We start from the raw sequence: 17,649 nt of genomic DNA, 5'->3' as shown, positions 1-17,649 counted from the left end.
AACTTTACCTCTTTAAGGCAGCCCATGAAGTTGTTGCTGACGGGAGAGCCTGGCAGGTCAGCGGTGCTTGGGCTTCCTCCCACGTAGAAGAAGTCATCCGAGCCCAGCATGGTGTAGTCCTCTTGAGTGTAGCCTGTCGTGGTAAGGATGCCATCCACAGAGATTGTCACCTGGTGGAGGGACATAGGGACAAAAAAAAAAATCCCAACAATGACCTTACAGTCCTATCAAAATCCGGTGGCTTCCCCCACCTGTGGCTTCACTTTCATTAAGATTTTGGTGAGGAATTCTTTCTAATTTGGTTTGATTTTGATATGTGCTGCCAAGTTCCATTTTCTGGTCTGCCTTCCCCGCGGCCCAAGCCTCCAGCATTCCCCTGCAGACTCCTGTGGCAGTTTGTTGGCACTGCCCAGCTCAGCAAGTTGCTCTACCCACTGCGCTCTTAGTCAGGCTAGAAAATGGAACTATCCTCAGACGACATCACTTGTCTCAGTTCATCGATAAATGATCATTTACTTTTTTACTGGTTGTTAATAATGGTGGTAGTGAAAAACAGCAAAGGAGACATTTGACGATGAGTTTGTTAGGGGTTGGTCTTTGGTTGATTATGGTTTTTTTTTCTTTTTTCTTTTCTTTTTCTTTTCTTTCTTATTTGTTTCTTTTTGGACTCACACCACGCTGACAAACATGCATTCAGGGAGGGAAGAAGAAGGGTCTCGATTGTGATGTGTCATGGACGATACATGCCATGGGCTTCCCCAGGACACCAACCCCTACCCTCCCTTCGCTGCCATCACCACCACCAAGAGAAGAAATGACCCAAACCAAAAGGGCAACTCCAACAAAAAGAAAGGAAAGAGGAGGCATAATAATCAAAATAATAATAATAATGCCCACAGGGAAGAAAGAGCACCCCTATACCCGACATCCATGAAAGGAGCAGAGGGCAGAGAGAAGAGATGGGGCCTTGAAGCGTGCACACACCATACGCTGACACACCCATGCAAAAATTATCTGGAGCCAAGAGAGAAGGCAGAAGAAAAAAGGCAGGGAAGTAGGAAAGGGCGAGGAGAACTAAAGGAAAGAATCAAAATCCACTTCATCCTTACATGCACTGCACAAACTGAAAAACAAGATGGAGGTGAAAAATATATCACTCAAAACTATAAAAGGTAGTCTTTCCCCTGCTTGCCACCTCCCTTACAAAAAAAAGAAAAGAAAAAGTCCAAACCCAACCCCAAAATATATGAAGGATGAGAAGAGAATAAAAAAGAGTGAAGACAAAAAAGAGAGACAGAGAAAGAGAAGGAAATGGAATTGGGTTGATAATTATTGGTAGGCTGTTAGTAACGAGGTGGAAAATGAGGGAACAAATTCTGATGCCAACAGGGACATCCAACGAGACAGGAACATGCCATGCAGAGTTTGTACATAGAACACAATTAGAGAAGCTCCCTTTGGCCACGGTGGGGAGTGAGGCGAGAGAAGGGAAAAGAAGAATACAGGTAGGAAGTAGAGTACTTTCCTCTCCAGATCACCTGTGGCAGCCTTAGCCACATAAAAGGGAAAGAAAGCAGGGATTAAGGAACGGGGAGAGTAAACGGAGGAAGAGAGAGAGGGGTAGGAAGACATGGAGATTAGAAAATTCCTCAGTATAAACCCTGTCATCCCTCTTCTGTAGCTTCAAAGTTGCAAAATAAGAAAACCAAAGAAAACAAATTTAGCTGAATGGAGAAACTTTCCTTAAAAAATATTTTCGGAAAGGAAACAGTTTCAACCAAACTTGTCTAAATAACATTTGCAGGATAGGTTCATCCCCTTCTTTTTTATTTTTTTAAGAAAAAGAAAAACTTGCATTTAATTCAACAAAAATTTTAAAAGAAGAAAAAATAAGTATAAGGAGGATAAAAGGGGGGTTGGGGAGGAAAGGGGGGCAACACACGGCAAACCCAAAAAAAGAGACAATAAGAATGATATCTACCAGACAATGTAGTTTGTTTACCATAGCGTGTCCGATGCCTGAGTGCTTTGCGGAAAAGGGGGAAGAAAGGAAATTAAAAATTGTGAACAGAACGATTGTTAATTAAAAAAACTAAAAAACAAAGATGAGTCGTTAGGGTGTTAGTACATTAGTCGGTTAGTAAAATGACACATTGCATGAATGATCTCGTGTTAGTTTTTCAAAAAAAAGGTACCCAACACAGAAAAAGAGAGTGGGGGGAGACAATGAGACCAGGACTCTATGGAAAACCTTAGCGCCCAGGGCACAGCCAGGAAAGGAGGTGCAGTCCACCTTGTCGTTTACATCTCCGCTTCTTCCAAATACCGCTCAGACCACACCTCACCCCGGTTAGAATTAGCATTATACTTACTTTCCGGATGGCTCTTCTGAATGAACGCCACCCCCTTTCCCTTCCCACCCTCTAGCACATACATAGTCCACCTGTCCTGAAAAAAAAGACCCCCAAAGTTTATAATTCCACATGTAGATAAGCAGATAGAAATACCAATACGCTAGGGATTTTTTTTCTTTCACATCTGACTCTGACTAAATGCATGGACGATAATGACTTTCTCCTAGAACAAAAAGAACTTGAAACATGTACAGGTCACACGTGGCATAGAAAGTCTACATTATGTACCTTACTCTAGGTTTCCATAGGTAACATAATGATCCACAACCCCACTGACTTTGTATGGATTTGTGCAGCAGGAAGAGAGCATTCTTCTCGTTCCTTTCCTCTCAGTTTAGAATAACTGTGTGGTTAGAATGTATCAAAATAGTTGGAGACTTCTCTATTATCCAATGAAGTTATTATTGTTCTTCCTTTCCCAGAATGCTTCTTGTTGAATTCACCCTCCCACCATTCCTCCTGAAGAATGCTTTTCAAGCTTTTAAGCAGTTTCTTGTACAGATAGCAGAGAGAATTGGCCGGTTAAACATAAGAGAGGCCCTGCAATTAGTCTCTTCCTTGCTATTTCCCAATGCTAAACTGCCAACACACCCTGAGCTGGGAGGCCATAAGGCTGGAAGACTGGTAACCCCAGATTTTGTGTTTGAGGTTAGACAAAAATGGCATATAGAGGTAAAGCAATTCATGTGATGGCCATGACATTGGACTCAGGCAAGGTCATGGACCAAAAAAACAAACAAACAAAAAAAAGCAATACCAAAAAAAAAAAAAAAAAAAAAAAAAAAAAAAAAAAAAGCCCACAGAAATGCCTAACTACCATTGTCCCTAATCCCAGTTATGGTTTGGAACAGAGAGTCCACATTTCTTCCTTTGATTAAATATCTGGCCATGGCCCTGACTTGACTCAAAGGCAGACCCATGAGTAAATGACCATGAAGGAAGAAATGGGACAAGCTCTGCTCCATTTGGTAATGAAGTTCGAGTAAGCTTTTCTCAAATGAATTTTTGTCACAGAAGCCATTCGATCTTACCAAAAATAAAATTAGAGGAAAATGCCATAAGCTTGTTATCAAATATTTATGAAGCAATTTATAGTTTAACAGAAATAGACAGGGCTTCCCACACCTTTGAATGTACCCTAAGGAACTCAAAAAGATGCTATAAATTTATTTTTAATGGGCGAAATAATAATAGATGATTCAGCATTGAAAAATTTACATTTATAAAATCAACTCTGCTTTTCTGAGATTTCCCCTTTTCAATACATTGCATTTGGATGCAAAATTCAGTCAGGGTTCCAGTGAGGTCCAATCTTAGGTGCACTTTACATTCATACTCCCTCTGCCAAGAAATGCCCCAACATCCTGTAGCCTTGTCTAGAACTGATAGTTCTGCTTAGCTGCATCCTTGGTGACAGACAGACACAGTCACCTTTGTGACAAAATACTCGCCCTGTAAATCGTGTACATGTCACAGCAAGTCTAGCACCCAGACCACGGATGAGCTCATAATCCTTCTGGAACATAAGGTACTTTGCATATTTAGCCATCACACACGGCTGGGATGGATTGTAATCACCATTTCATAAATGGAAATGGAAGTGTAGAAAGGTTAAATGGCTTGTCCAAGGGCACAGAGAGGAGCTGGGTCTTAGAACTTGGAGAAGAAACCCTCCAGGGTTGCCAGCTTTTCCTTGCTCTGATTAAACAACACAACCAACATCCGAATTACAGTTTGGTTTATCCCCCTCTCAGTTTAAAGGCATAAACTGGAGGCTGATTCTATTTTAGAAAAGTGTTTTTATTAGAAATAAAAGTGAGCTTTCATCTAGCCGGTTGGAATCATTTCTAGAATGGCAGGGAAATATGTATGGTGAGAGAGAGAGTTAGAGAAACAGATTGGTTGTGAGAACCACAACCCAATTCTGCTCTCTAGTAACATTAAAATTCTCTCCTCCACTGCCTAATGCCTAAAGGATGTTATTGTGCACCTGCCAGTCAAAACTGGCAAAAGGTCATATTTCACTTTTTGGTCTGGTCTCTGCCACTCAAACATATCAACCCCTTATATGTTAGCAAATGGAAATTTGATTTGGGCTCTCTTGACAGTTGAGAAGGTCTCTTCTGAGTAAGTATCTATGGAGGATGATGAAGAAAAACATCAACAATAGAGTTCTTTGGCCTTGGAGAAAAAAACACAGAAAGAACAGTGACTCAAAATGTCTAATCCATGTGTATTAAAATGACTGGGAACTCTTAAGTCTTGTGTTATTTGGCGGCTTCACCAAGGATAGACCAGAATTTCCCAACCAGGTGGCTTTCTTGACATACGTAAGTATGGAAAAGGATGCTTTGAATATCGTCTGCTTCCAATGTGTGTGAGCCTCTTCCACTTATTTAGCATTATTAAGGAGCTACAATTTTATCAAACAAAAAACATATGCAAACACCTGTCAGTTCTTATGCTTTCATATTTACATTAGAGGGCATTAAATCAATCATATTGCAGAAGAAAATTTGATAAGCACTTTCTGGAAATTTGCATAATGTCTTCTGATTAATAAAGGATGAATGCTGTCCAACTGGGTTTAATGACAAATTCATAAGAAGAAAAACCAAACGATAATAGCAACCTAAAAAAGGCAGTCTCGGCACAGACCTACTTTTATAGGAAAAGCTTTTTTTAACTGATGTGGGCTGGTGAGGTGGTATTATCATCATTATTATTATTATTAGTTACGCAACTGAAAACAACTTCACTTGGCTAAGGCTTTCTGAGAGTGTCGTCACCTGACAGAGTCGCCTGCTTAGAACCGGCAAGCGATGGGAGGTCTCAAGCCGGGACAGAACCAGGAAAGGCTGCTCCAGAGTTGACTTTTTTTATTTGGGTCCTTCCACTTTCCAGGCCTCCCAATCAACTGAAGAGTCTTGGAGGTAGAGACAGGGGCAATAAAGGAGGACCACCGCACCAAGGAACAGAGAAACAGAGGGATTCAGAAAGATTCCGGCTAATTCATTCCAAGGCTAGAGGTTAACATAACAACTGAAAAAAATAAAATTGGGTGAAGGGTGGTAAATTAAAAAAGAAAAAGGAAGACTTTTTTTTTACTGGAAGGAATTAAAATGATAGCAACACGGAAATGGCTAACTTAATTAAAAAGGAAAACATATATTCAAAGAAAGAATGAAGAAAATCTACCAAGCTGTAGAAACAAAACACTGTCTCTAATTGAATTTAGCAATAATACGAGATTCAAATGTAATTAAGAAAATGATAAAAAGAAAATAGAATAAAAGGAATGAAAGTACTTATAACTTTTATTATCTATACAACTGAACTGTTTTCTTCAATAACAAGCACAAATGGAGAATTAAAGTATGAGAAGAAGCATATTTTTAATAATTTTCCTTGTGAAACTGCAGACTCGGAGAAAGACTTGGACAAATCCAAACCCGTATCTATAGCCATCTCCACCTCATTCAACAACTGCTACCCAAACTTCCGCCCCAGCTACCTAAGATGAGCCTCCGGGCACTCTCTCCCCTCAGCATTACCTGCCGGAGGTTGCGTGTCACTTTGACATCATGCCAGGCGTTGTCGTTGAATTTTCCGTTCACTGGCTCCACAATGGCCTCGAAGGCCCCGGACCCCAGGTTAATGACCAAGGAGACCGCGCCATCCTTCAGAGCCAGGTTGACATAGTCAGCCGACTTGCCCGTGTGGAGGATGAGCCCGTTCCGCTGCCAGGTCTTAAAGGACAGGGTGATTTCATCACTGCTGCTCTGGATTGGGTTCTGAGACAGGTCGTAGCACAGGTACTCTGAGCCTCGGAAAGTGGCCACATTCTCCTCGCGAGCTGCAGGAGGAAAAAAAAAAAAAAAGAGCAAAGCTGTCAATGCATGAGTCAGATCTCTGCAAACACCAAGGAGGACACGCCCCCAGGGTACTGCCCCTGCCAGTGGGCCGACACCAGCACAATGCTCCCTCCGAATCTTCCACAAGACTTATATCTCAGCACCATGGAAACCAGCAGAGAAAGAAACTGCAGAGAAGCTATATGTCCATACAAGGGTAGAAGACCAACACGATGGTACTGGAGGGCTTGCTGCCTTCTCTTCAGATTTTCTCAAAAAAAAAAAAAAAAAAAAAAAAAAAAAAAAAAAAAAAAAAAAAAAAACCTGAAGGGAAATTTCATGTGAAATGGTAAAGTGAGGTTTACATCGCTTTTGCTTCAAGGATGGCTTTTAAATGCTTGTAGAAGAGCTGGTTTAGAATGGATAATTAACTGTTCTGACAAAAGGTTCTTTAGCTCTGTGTAACTTTTATTGACCAAAAACTAAAAATCAATTACCCTGAAAGATCTGGCTTTGATTTCTGTCCATCAATAACCCAGCTAATTTTGGTTTCCATGGTAGAGTCCTAAGCCCAGGGGGACATGACTGGATTATTAAACAGAAGGCTGTACCTGAGAAGGTTATCAAGCAGATGAGGAAAAGGGAACAGAATGGAATTTGGTAATATGCTTTGACAAGACAGCAGTGCCTCCCTTAGACTAAAGGGACCTCTGCTCTGAGGCTCTCCTGTTTTAGGCAGCCCTAGTCGGGCTACATTTCCTCACAAAACTAGGAGTCCACAAGGCCAAGATAGCATTCTACCAGAGCCACATTCTCTTTTAAGACTGTGTTCTTCCAGACACTGGGACCTTGCAATTCCCTACCCAAAGAGCCCCAAGTCTGTTTCCAGGGCTTGTACAGGTCTCTTCTTCTGGTCTACTTTTTGAAGAAAAATCATGCTGTCAAAGTGCACACTTCAAGGTCTGGGGGCCAGCCCTGGGGGGCTGGGGCATCCATGTGCATTTATACCAGACCCCTTGTGATATAGGATGGAGCCAAAGGTGGGAAGGGAAGAGGAGGGGGACAGGCACAGGCCACAGGCTGAGGACCAGAGGGACTCTCTGTGTTAGCATTTCCAGTGCAGAACTCTGAGGAAACCAAAAATTCTGAATGTGAACCTGGCTTACCAGGTAGTTTCAAAGGTCTATTTGTCAAGGCGAGATGACAGAATATATTTTATCTCGCCATTTGTCACTGTGATATATAATTTTGACACACTGCACGTGGACTTCCATTTGTCCTCCTGTCAGGAAGCATCGCTTAGAGTGGCCTCCTTCATATCAGGGTTGGTCACGAACTGGCAAAATGCCTCATTAATGGGCACAAGGTTAGATATTCGGTTTCCTTCTAAGGCAAGGGGACTACAAAATAAGGTTGAGAAAATTCTATTTTCCCTTCAAAAACTACTCTTCGGCCTTATTAACCAAAGCCAATTCTGCCTCAACTCAAATCCTCACAGTCCTTGGTAAGCCACTTAAGTAAAATGAAACAAATATTTTCTCGTCATAAGGTAAGAGCTATAAAGAAGTCACTCTTATAATGTGGAGAGATGATCACCCACTACAAACCATTAAATTAATCATAGCACCCTGAAATCATTAAAACATGAACCTCAACTTCATACTCCAGAGAGGTAAAGAGATGTTTGTCCTAGTCCACTAGAGGGACTCAATGACATGTGTCTACCTGCACATTTCTGTTTGCACACACATACTAGTATAAGCAAAAGGGATCTATCCACTTTAATAAATAATAAATAACCACAGTGTCTCTTATACATGTACTATAAGGAGCAAGTAATACTCAGCACATAATCTAGTCCTGATACATTTTATCAAAAATAGCCAAAAAAATCATAGAGTAGAAATTTAACATAACGTTTATGTTTGAAATAGATCCCCCTAGTGACCCATCTATTGTCATGATTTCTCCTCTCATTTCTACAGAAATGGCTTTGTTAAAACGCAACTAGAAAAGCAGCCTTTGTCCAGTAGCCCTGGAGGTGAACCTAATCTACAGTAGAAGATGGTAAATCAAACGAAGTTATTACCACTAAGCTCTTTACCTACAGACACAGATGTGCACAGCGCCAACGCCTATGCCTGTCCTTGGCACCCACGTGGTATATTAATGGGTGTCTTCTGTAAACATTTAAGTTATTGAACCGAGATAAATGAGCAAGGAAAGGAGGCCTCTGAAGAGAAGCTGAATCATCAAGTGCCCTTTAGAGGGGGAAGCCTTGTCACAGAACAGCGAGGCACCAGGGTATTATTTAATGTGCTACATGGTACTTAATATTGTTTGTATAATTAGACCAAGGGGTCTGTCAAAATAATATATTTTAGATCTATGAGGAATTTTGGAGACTGCCTAATTTAATGCCCTTGTTTGATTATGGAAGAAACCTGTGACTAGGAATAAGAGAGTTGCCCAAGAGAACAATGAGTGTTATTCGGGACTTCTAAAGTGCCTCTGGGCATTTCTCTAAATACCACTCACCTTTCCCTGGCCCTTCGTTCTGGATATACCATGGGTTCCTTCTCTACTTCTTAAAGGGCATGAATTATTCTATGGAATCATGCCTTGACTTACAAACCATCCTAAACCTTGGATAAAATGGAGTCAGAAACTTTTTCTCCCCTCCCTGTGCAACTTGTGCTTCCTCAACAACAGATATACTTCCCTTCCTCCCTTGGAATCGTGGTGTGTTTAAAACACAAGAACTTTATATAGAAGGCCGTGGAAGGAAAATGACATTACTGTAGAGAATATCACAATAAATAAACAAGAAATATAACCAATGTGAGAGAATACTGTCTATGTAAATCACACGCATATTTATGCTAATCTACATGCAAATCAACCAAAAGCAACCAAATATCTTCTTTCACAAGTATCTAATAAAAACTGCTGCAACAGTTCACAACCTTCCCAATCTCTGCACACAATGATGAATTTTCCCAGTTTATCTCTTCCCTGAACTGGAGGAGGCCACCAAGAGCACAGCACCCCAGATGCCAGGTACCTCCTCCACCCGTCAACAAACAATAGACAACGAAAAGCTACTTTCTGAAACATATTACAGATAAGCACAATCATATCATGTGTAACTCATGGGATACTTTCCTCCTGATTTCTATGGGGAGGAGAGGCACGGGCAGTGCATGATCCAGTCTTCAGAAGAACAAATAAGGGGCTCAGATGGAGAAAGAGTGGGGACCTTGAAGACACTGTTCCTTTTTATACTCTCACAAATAACCTTTTTCCACTTAGATCCCCATCTGTCTTAATTTCCTTCCAGTGGCTAAGGCTCAAATTATTTTCTTATCACCTTGAAAACCATACTAGCTGACAGTGAACATAACTAAAAGGTACAAAACCAAACAGTGACAAACCCACATCTCCAAGCCCAGTCCATTCTCCACACGCTCCACTAAAAAAAGATAATGCTGCTCAAATTCTGTTTTCTATACTTGGTGTTTACACTGGGAAGGAGGTTGAAGAGACAATGCAGTCACCTTGCACGCGTTCAAGCTAACTAGGTAGAGAAAATGAATGCAGGGGATTATGTAACACGGTACACAACAGCTTAGCATAAAGTACAGCTTGGCGAGCGGGTAAGCACTGACATGGCTAATGGACTGTTTAGATCCATTCAAATTATATCACTCCCAAATTCACAATCAAGTGCATGAGTGTTAAAATAAAAATATTATTCTCACTGCATGAGAAGCAGAGCTCGACTCTGTAGGACAACAAATCATTTACCCATTATTTGTAAGTGTCCAATTGATTAAACATTAGATGCAATCTAGATATGTACAACTCAAAATTTTAAATCAGATGTATAAGATATGTAAAGCACTGGTTTTTCAAATGGCTTGTTAATCCCAGTACTGATATATACATAGCATTAATAAGCATTCACTCAATTCTATTTTCCACTCTCTCACCCAAAAAACACCCAAATAATGATATATATAATAACTCTATTTCTCTGAGAAATTCCAAAAAGCATTAAAATGTTCAATATATTATTTTTTATTATGCAATCTAAGAAGTGTGGAGAAATGCATATCACTGTTTAATTGGACCTGTGGCTCCTGATACCTTGGTGTCTTAGGCTTTGAGATCAAGAAATCTGGACTTTATTCTGAAGGTTATGAGGAACCATTTTGTAAATTTACTGAAAGGATAGAGGGTCCAACTTATATTTTTAAAAGATCGCATTAAGAGTAAACTGGAAGAAAGAGATAACTGAAGGCAGAGAGCTAAAAGACGAGAACACGTACGAACTACTTTTCCAGGGCTGCCTTGGACTGGTCTGACCTGGATGGTGATATAGTCCCAAGTGAGGTGTGCATTTCACTAAGCAAGAATGGAAGCGAAAAGTTCCTAGAAGAGACAGCCAAAGGAACCGAGAGGCAGAGATGCTGGCAAACCAGAGACCACAGGAGGAAACTCGTTTGGATACTTAAGATCCCAATGCAGCCATGGAAACCCAAAGGCCAGAAGAAAACTTTGAGGGACAAGGACACAGCATGCTACATAAAAGGGCTCAAATGAGAACACATTTGAGTAAAGGAGAATCCCAGGTCCATTTGGAAACAGATGTCCACAGTTTCTAAAATATCATATACTTCCAAATGCTTTCTTAACTGTTATTTATATTCTCTCAATGCTCTGTGAGGTTACTTTGCTATAATTATACGAATGTAAGGAGATGGCAGCACACAGAGTTCAGATAGGTTATGCAAGGGCCTATGAAGCGCTTAGGCCAGTTCCAAAACCTCAGGCCCCTGATTCTCATTCCCTGATTCTTAGTCCCCTGACGTCATACCTTTTGCTACTACATTGCAGCACCACCACATTGCCAGGAACTCAGATTCTCAGAGGAGTATGTGCCTAGGATTCTATGCGTGGTGTCCTGCAACTGCATGAAGTTCAATATGTCAAAAGGAAAAGCCATCGACAATGACAGGGAAGAGGCCATTCAGGCAGCAGGAGCCCAAGCAGGGACCAGTGAGTAGAGCTGGCTCTATCCTAAGATTCTCTCGTAGCAGGCTGGAAAACGTCAATCTGAGAAGATCATACTCTTCATCTCCATCACACAGCCTTAGAAATGGGTTTTTGAGCACAACTTGGAAGAGCCTCTGGGGTGGCTGGAACCACTGGCCCTGAACACAACACCTGCTGTTCTCCAGAAAGGCAGTGGGAACCAGCTCCCTGAGGATGGCCTCAGACACCAGGGCAAAACTGTTCTCATCTTTGAATCCTTTGTCCTTCAACTGGCCTCTGTGCAGCAGCTGGTACTTAAGTCTTCACTGATGCAAAGATAACCCTGGCTGGTCATCCTGGCCGGGTCCACCCTGGACTTAATGACGCGCAAAAACACTGGAGCTACTGCTGCCCTCCCTGCCAGACAGAGAGATAGCCTAGGCCTTGGGGCCCGCCCGCTGACTCCCTTCCTCTGATCCACAAAACTCAGCAGGAATAACACTGCCCTTCCTCCATCGGTGCAACTGCAATGAAAGGTGTCAGGGTGTCAAGTTGTGAACTGACATATCACCCGATTCTTCTGGCCACTGCTTCTCAGACAAAGAAACCCTGATGAGGATGAAAGAAGCACTGAGCCCAAGGCAGGGGCGTACACAAAGCAGAAATAAACTTTCAGAGAAATCTACAATTTCTCAGGTGGCCAATTTTTTGGGCGGCGGGGGCGGGGGGGGGGGATGAGGCCTGCATCTCCACTCAATTCTGAGAGGAGCCTTGAGCTAAAACAGCAATTTGTAGAGTTTGCTGGCAAAGGAACAAGTTAAAGCAAATGTAAGTTTGTTCTTGCACAATTCTGTTTCCTTTACATGCTAAGAACATGCTAAAAATCCAAAATCTGGAACAAGAACTCCCACCTCTAAGGGCCTTTTATGAGATTTGGGAGACATTCACGTTAGCTGTTGAGCTATGAGATGAGAGATGATCATATCTGCAGAAATGAAGGAAACACAGAAATTCCTTTACTGGAGTGAACTGTATTGTATATGACCTAATGACATTTCCTGCTAGAATTAGGGGAGGGTCATACCCATTAAGAAAGGTAAAAGACTGCACAAGTGGCTGTACTCTTGGTTCTTCCTGTCCCATCTCCCTTGCAATATATTTTAGGGCTGAACAAGCATTTGGATAGACCAAACTGCAGAGCCATCCCCCCAGACAAACAATGAATCCTTTACCTGCCACATCCCATCATACAGGTATTTTAAAAGCAGAGTGTACCAGCCGTCAGTAGATTGTGTCACTATGAGCAATCCTGAACTACAAAAGAAAACACATAAAACTTTTGACCTCCTGAGGCCATTCCAAACCCCTATCCTCAGAGACTCTCTATAGGAAGATCAGCAAAGAAATAAATGGACTTTTCCACACTGCCTGTGTCACTCACTAGCCTGCAGATGCTTCTTGGAAGTGATGAGAAGGAAAAGAGTAAATCAAGTTGTCACTTGGAAAATAAACAGTCAGTACCCTGGCGAGAGAAGCTGTCTCAGTCCACAAAAGAATGGCCTGGAAAATCACGCTTCACTGAAATCACTAGAAAGCTAATGGCATCCTGAAGACAGCAGAGCTCTCGATTACATTACAGTGAGTTAAATTTTCTGTTCATTCATTTAAGGGATAAGTATGTGCAGGTGCCTACTATGCACCAGGTGATGTGTCCGATGCTGAATGCACTTAAGTTGCATGGCAACCCTCGAATAGGAATAATTAGCCCATTCTTTACCAAAGAAGAGAAACTATAAAGCTAAGAAAAATTTAAAAAATTAAAAAAAATAAAAAAAATAAAAAAAGATTGGCTACTAAGTGCCAGACCCTGATGTAGACTCATATTAAACATCACTACAGGCACCATCCTGTAACTCAGAGTGTGGTGGGACTACACACAGGCTTGGTGACATGGAATATAATGATAAAAGCTTGGAATTAAACAGGCCTGAGTTTGACAGCCAGCTCTGAAACTTACCTAACCCTATGGAACTGTAGCTTATTACTTAAACTTCTCTAACCCTTAGTACTCTAATCTGCAAAATGAGAATGATCATGTACATATTTCATAGAATCATTGTGAGACATGACTCAGATAAAGTTCACGGTCCAGTTTCTAGCCATAGACATGCTAGTTGTCATTATTGTTGAGAATGCACAAATAAGTGATTACAATACAGTGCAATAAATGTTTAATAGGTGAGATAGGCAAACAGAAGAAAAAAATAACTGACTCTGGGTGTCAGGGAAGGCTCCACGTAGGTCAAACAAACTGTGTCTTGAAGAATGAGTTCACCGTACGAAGGGAGGGATGAAGTTTTAGTTAGAAGAAACATAGTCTTCGCTGGTATGGTCATCAGAAAAGCACAGGGTGTTCAGGGGATGATGAGAAGTTCAACGTGGCTGGATTAATGGGCCTGTGTGCAGGCTCAAGATGCAGGCTGCACCCTCATTTGTCATATTCTGAGGCACCGGGGATGGAGAAGCAGCAGAGAACCTCAGCTTGTGAGTGGCACAGTCATATTGGTGTTGTATCAAGGGCTCAGTAGGTAGACATATGGCTTGAGAGGCGAAGAGGGTTCCAGAAGCCGTCTCCAAGGCAGAATGGATATTGCTAAGAAACCATGGCCTGAGGCAATTGTGCTGCATATGTCTGCCTTCTCACTTATAATAATTTATGCAATATGCTGTACATTGTTTTCCTTTAACCACCAGATCCATATGAGTCAAACTGTAATTATGTTTCTTACACCACCAGCTTCTCATTTTAATTGTGGATCAGTCAATCAAACACGTATTGAATACAAACAGCGTACTCCATCTTGCAAAGGGAAGTCCATCTCCCTGTCTCCATGACTCCATGAAAACACTTCTCCCCCCACTCTCCAGAGGGAATAGTTTTAGAGTAAAACATCCGCCTTCTCTACTTTTCTCATTCACTTCCTCCAATCACAGAAGTGACTTATCTGCTCAGTGATATAGTAAAAATCTGATACCCATAGGTCCACTTTTCTTAACTAGGTACTTACTATTCCTGTGTGAGTTGCCTTTCTCCTTCAGATCTGCCCTTCCTACAAGGATTGTGAGTTCCTCTAGGTTCCTCTATGTAGTAAAACCTACCAGAGCAGCCCCTGCCTCTGCAGAAGGAGGTCTGTGGTTTTCTGGCTTTTCTGCCTATGGCTGAGTGGCTGAACTTATTTCAGAAGGAAAGTTGCGAGGAAGCCCGAATTGATGGCTGATCAAATCCATATGCTCTAACCCAGCTCTACTAGGAGCAGAAATGATGTTTGCATCCTTGACCTTACCCCTAGTCTAACTCCTGTGTCCATTTTTCAAATGATCTAGGATACTATAGTTGTCACCTGAGACAACCTGTCCTGGGATTGCTTTCACTCTCATTGGGATGAAAAAAGACACACCTGGAACTACATAGACTCAATGATAAGTATTTCAATTATATCAATACTTTTAAAGCTATCACTGTTCCATAGTGTTTACTAAGACACATCTCTTGATGTTACACTGAGGATACGGGTGATTAGAATGGTGAGAAATTTAACCAGGGTCACCTCCTTGGAGATAAGTTTTAGACTGTGCTTTGAAGTTTCTCAATTAAAAAAAAATCAGAGAAAATACACATATCCACAAATACATATCCTTTCACCCTTGGCCCAGTATAAAAAGGATAATCAACCCTGCTTTCCTTCCCCATCCTGCCTCTTTTATCAAGTTACACAATAACCAAGTCAATTGTACTGGAGTATCAAATGCCTCATTGTGAGACTATGTTCTACAGAATCGATGAGGGCAAAAAAATTACTAGGTGCACAGAGCTGGAGAGGAGAGGGCAGAGGACTGTAATTTGGATAAAAACAAAACTAATAATAATGAAAATATCCACAGTGATTCTAGAGCAGGAAGTAGGTCATCTGAAATGATTTTTGTAAGTGACACATACACTGACCCTAATTGCAATCTAAATTAGATCCTCACTGCACCCACACATACTGTTCAGAAAGGAACAGAAAAGTCATGAAGGAGCCACAGATTTTCAGATATTTAGAAGCAATAAATATGGAGTTTTAAACCCATATGGACATCTAAAATATTTATTTTTGTAAAATTCCTCTTTTGTCGAAGACAAAAATAAGTAAAGAATCTTCCATAACATCAGAAAAACCCTTGGAAGAAGATCTAATCTGCCTCCTGCCTCAGTAAGACTATATCTAAATTGTCTCGTGAAACTATCCACCTTTAAGCATCCAGAGAACAAGACAAATTGGTGTTGTGTGAAACTGCCTACAGGTATTTCAGAAGCTCAGATGATTCCTGGTCCTAAAAGAGCAAAGGTGATCTAGAGCCTGCCACGCTTCGTTTGGCTGACCAGATGGACGTGTGGGTGTTAAAGATTTTAACCTAATATTTTCCTCACTTAGCCCAGTATATATAGAGAATAATGCAAATAAACTGTGGGTGGCCAAGAAACTTCACCTTCATACATGCGCGTGCGCATGCACGCACACACACAAAAACATACACACACATCACTAATCACTATATATTACAGCTCTAGTCATATGTTACGAGAATAGAAAAACATATATAGAGGAAATGTACCCAACAACTTCAGATAGCATTTACTTCTGGGAAGGGAGAGAAGAAATGGATCAGGGAGGTATTCAAATAAGACCAAGTCTTTATAAAAGAATATACAGCAAAACCAGCCAAACATTAAGATTTGTTCAATCTGGACGACAGCTAAACCATTTGTTGATAATATCCTCTATTATAGGATCTATACCTTTTTACATTTGAAATAGTTGATACTTCTTTAAAAAGATCTCTGTAGATAATTCTGATAAAACACCTAATCGTCCAATAAATATTGAATGATTCTTGGGTTATTTTATGTGTAGATGTTAACTCCTCAATCATATGCTCTGAACAGCGATTTTTCATACCTTTTGCAAAATCTCCCATATGCTCCAGAATGTTTTAAATACAAAGTTGTGGAATTGAATAGAAATGCAATCAAAACGATGACAGTGACTCCTCCTGCTCACTCATCGCCTTCCCCACTCCTAGGGACCCGCTGCTCACTGCCTGAGCATCAGAGACTTCGGCCTGGCTTCTAAGGGACAAAAGGAAGAAATGCTGATGGAAGCTGAGGGACAGAGAAGACCCCTTCACTTGTTACCATGTGAGAGGACCGCGGCAAATGCTGAGAGCCAAACGAGGCTGGAATCTGACGTGTGTCACGGTACGTCTGCGCAAGCCTCTCAACCCGTTCCTTTTGCAGAATAAAATCAACATAATTCTTTAAGAAAATCCCCACTGAGAAACCTAAATCTATCTGTGCGCATCCCATTGGCCTCCCCCTGCAGTTGGCAGCCCAGTTCCTCCTGTGTTAGCACTGTGGGTTCTAGCCTGCAAGTCTAGACAGGATGGCTTGTTAAAGTCCCCTGGAGTTGATGCCTGAGAAAGATCAATACGGCTTTTTATGACACAATGAAACTTTCTATTTTGTTAAATGCGACTAATCTACCATTTCTGCAGTGCTCAAAGCTTTCAATGCTGAGTACCAGAGCCTAGCTGATTAAAACTCTGTTCAGAGACACAGACCGGGAAACTTTGCCAATGCAGAGGTACAAATCCTAGAAACCTGGGCTCTGTCTTTTTTTATAGCTGGATGTGTACTTCTTTCTCCTCCCTAGGAAATAAATATGGCAGTGAGGATGTGGGGGCTGATAGTGATAAAAATTAAAACTGTCCCATCCTAGAGCTCTCAGGAAGGGACTGGTAACAAACAGCCAGGGTCTAAAGTCACTAAATGAAAGAATCTGAACTAGGAGTGGTTGAGGATAGGGTATGCTAAAAGCGAGTGGGAGGGACAGTTCTCTACAACAGAGACAGACTTAAAAATCAGTGACCTGATTTAAGAAGCCTAAATAAAAAAATCTTTAGTGATTGCAAATTCAATTACAGTACTAATGGTGCACATAAAATAGGAATAAAGTGTTTGTTTCATTTTCATCATTTCTTCATCTCACACTATTAGCAGAGTTTTTTCTAGAGGTAGAAGATTTTGTTGTTGTCATAATGTAACAGGAAATTCGCATTTATTGGACCTCTATTATGCTCCAAGTTTTTCTACATAAAGGGTCTGAATATAACATACACTTAATGCACAGTGTTTGATAGAAATTAACCAAGACCTATTTTGGTGATTTAAGTTACAAGAGATCAAAACACTTAAAACCAATGTATTATTAATAGAGATAACATATCTGTGTATTCATGTGTCA

The 17,649-nt window shown here is 41.1% G+C and overlaps 1 protein-coding gene across 28 annotated transcripts in view; it reads right to left on the bottom strand.

Annotated features, from left to right (window-relative positions):
* Window positions 1–17,649, bottom strand: part of NRXN3 (neurexin 3) — a 1,418,420-nt gene that overhangs the window by 1,007,957 nt on the left and 392,814 nt on the right. For 15 of the 28 annotated variants that reach the window (XR_004956343.1, XR_004956344.1, XM_036239437.1 and 12 more), the window contains 3 exons: window positions 5,969–6,270; window positions 2,003–2,026; window positions 9–170 (listed from right to left, as the gene is read on the bottom strand). Coding sequence is in view for 25 of the 28 variants with exons in the window: in XM_036239437.1 (XP_036095330.1) it covers window positions 9–170; window positions 2,003–2,026; window positions 5,969–6,270 (488 nt within the window). In the remaining 3 variants the exon portion in view is untranslated. The remainder of the gene's footprint in view (window positions 1–8; window positions 171–2,002; window positions 2,027–5,968; window positions 6,271–17,649) is intronic. The other 13 variants (XR_004956345.1, XM_036239439.1, XM_036239440.1 and 10 more) reach the window with 1 other exon arrangement.

The sequence above is a fragment of the Rousettus aegyptiacus genome, unplaced genomic scaffold (genome assembly GCF_014176215.1).
Source record: "Rousettus aegyptiacus isolate mRouAeg1 unplaced genomic scaffold, mRouAeg1.p scaffold_m13_p_3, whole genome shotgun sequence".
NCBI lineage: Eukaryota > Metazoa > Chordata > Mammalia > Chiroptera > Pteropodidae > Rousettus > Rousettus aegyptiacus.
This window is presented reverse-complemented; position numbering and strand designations above follow the sequence as displayed.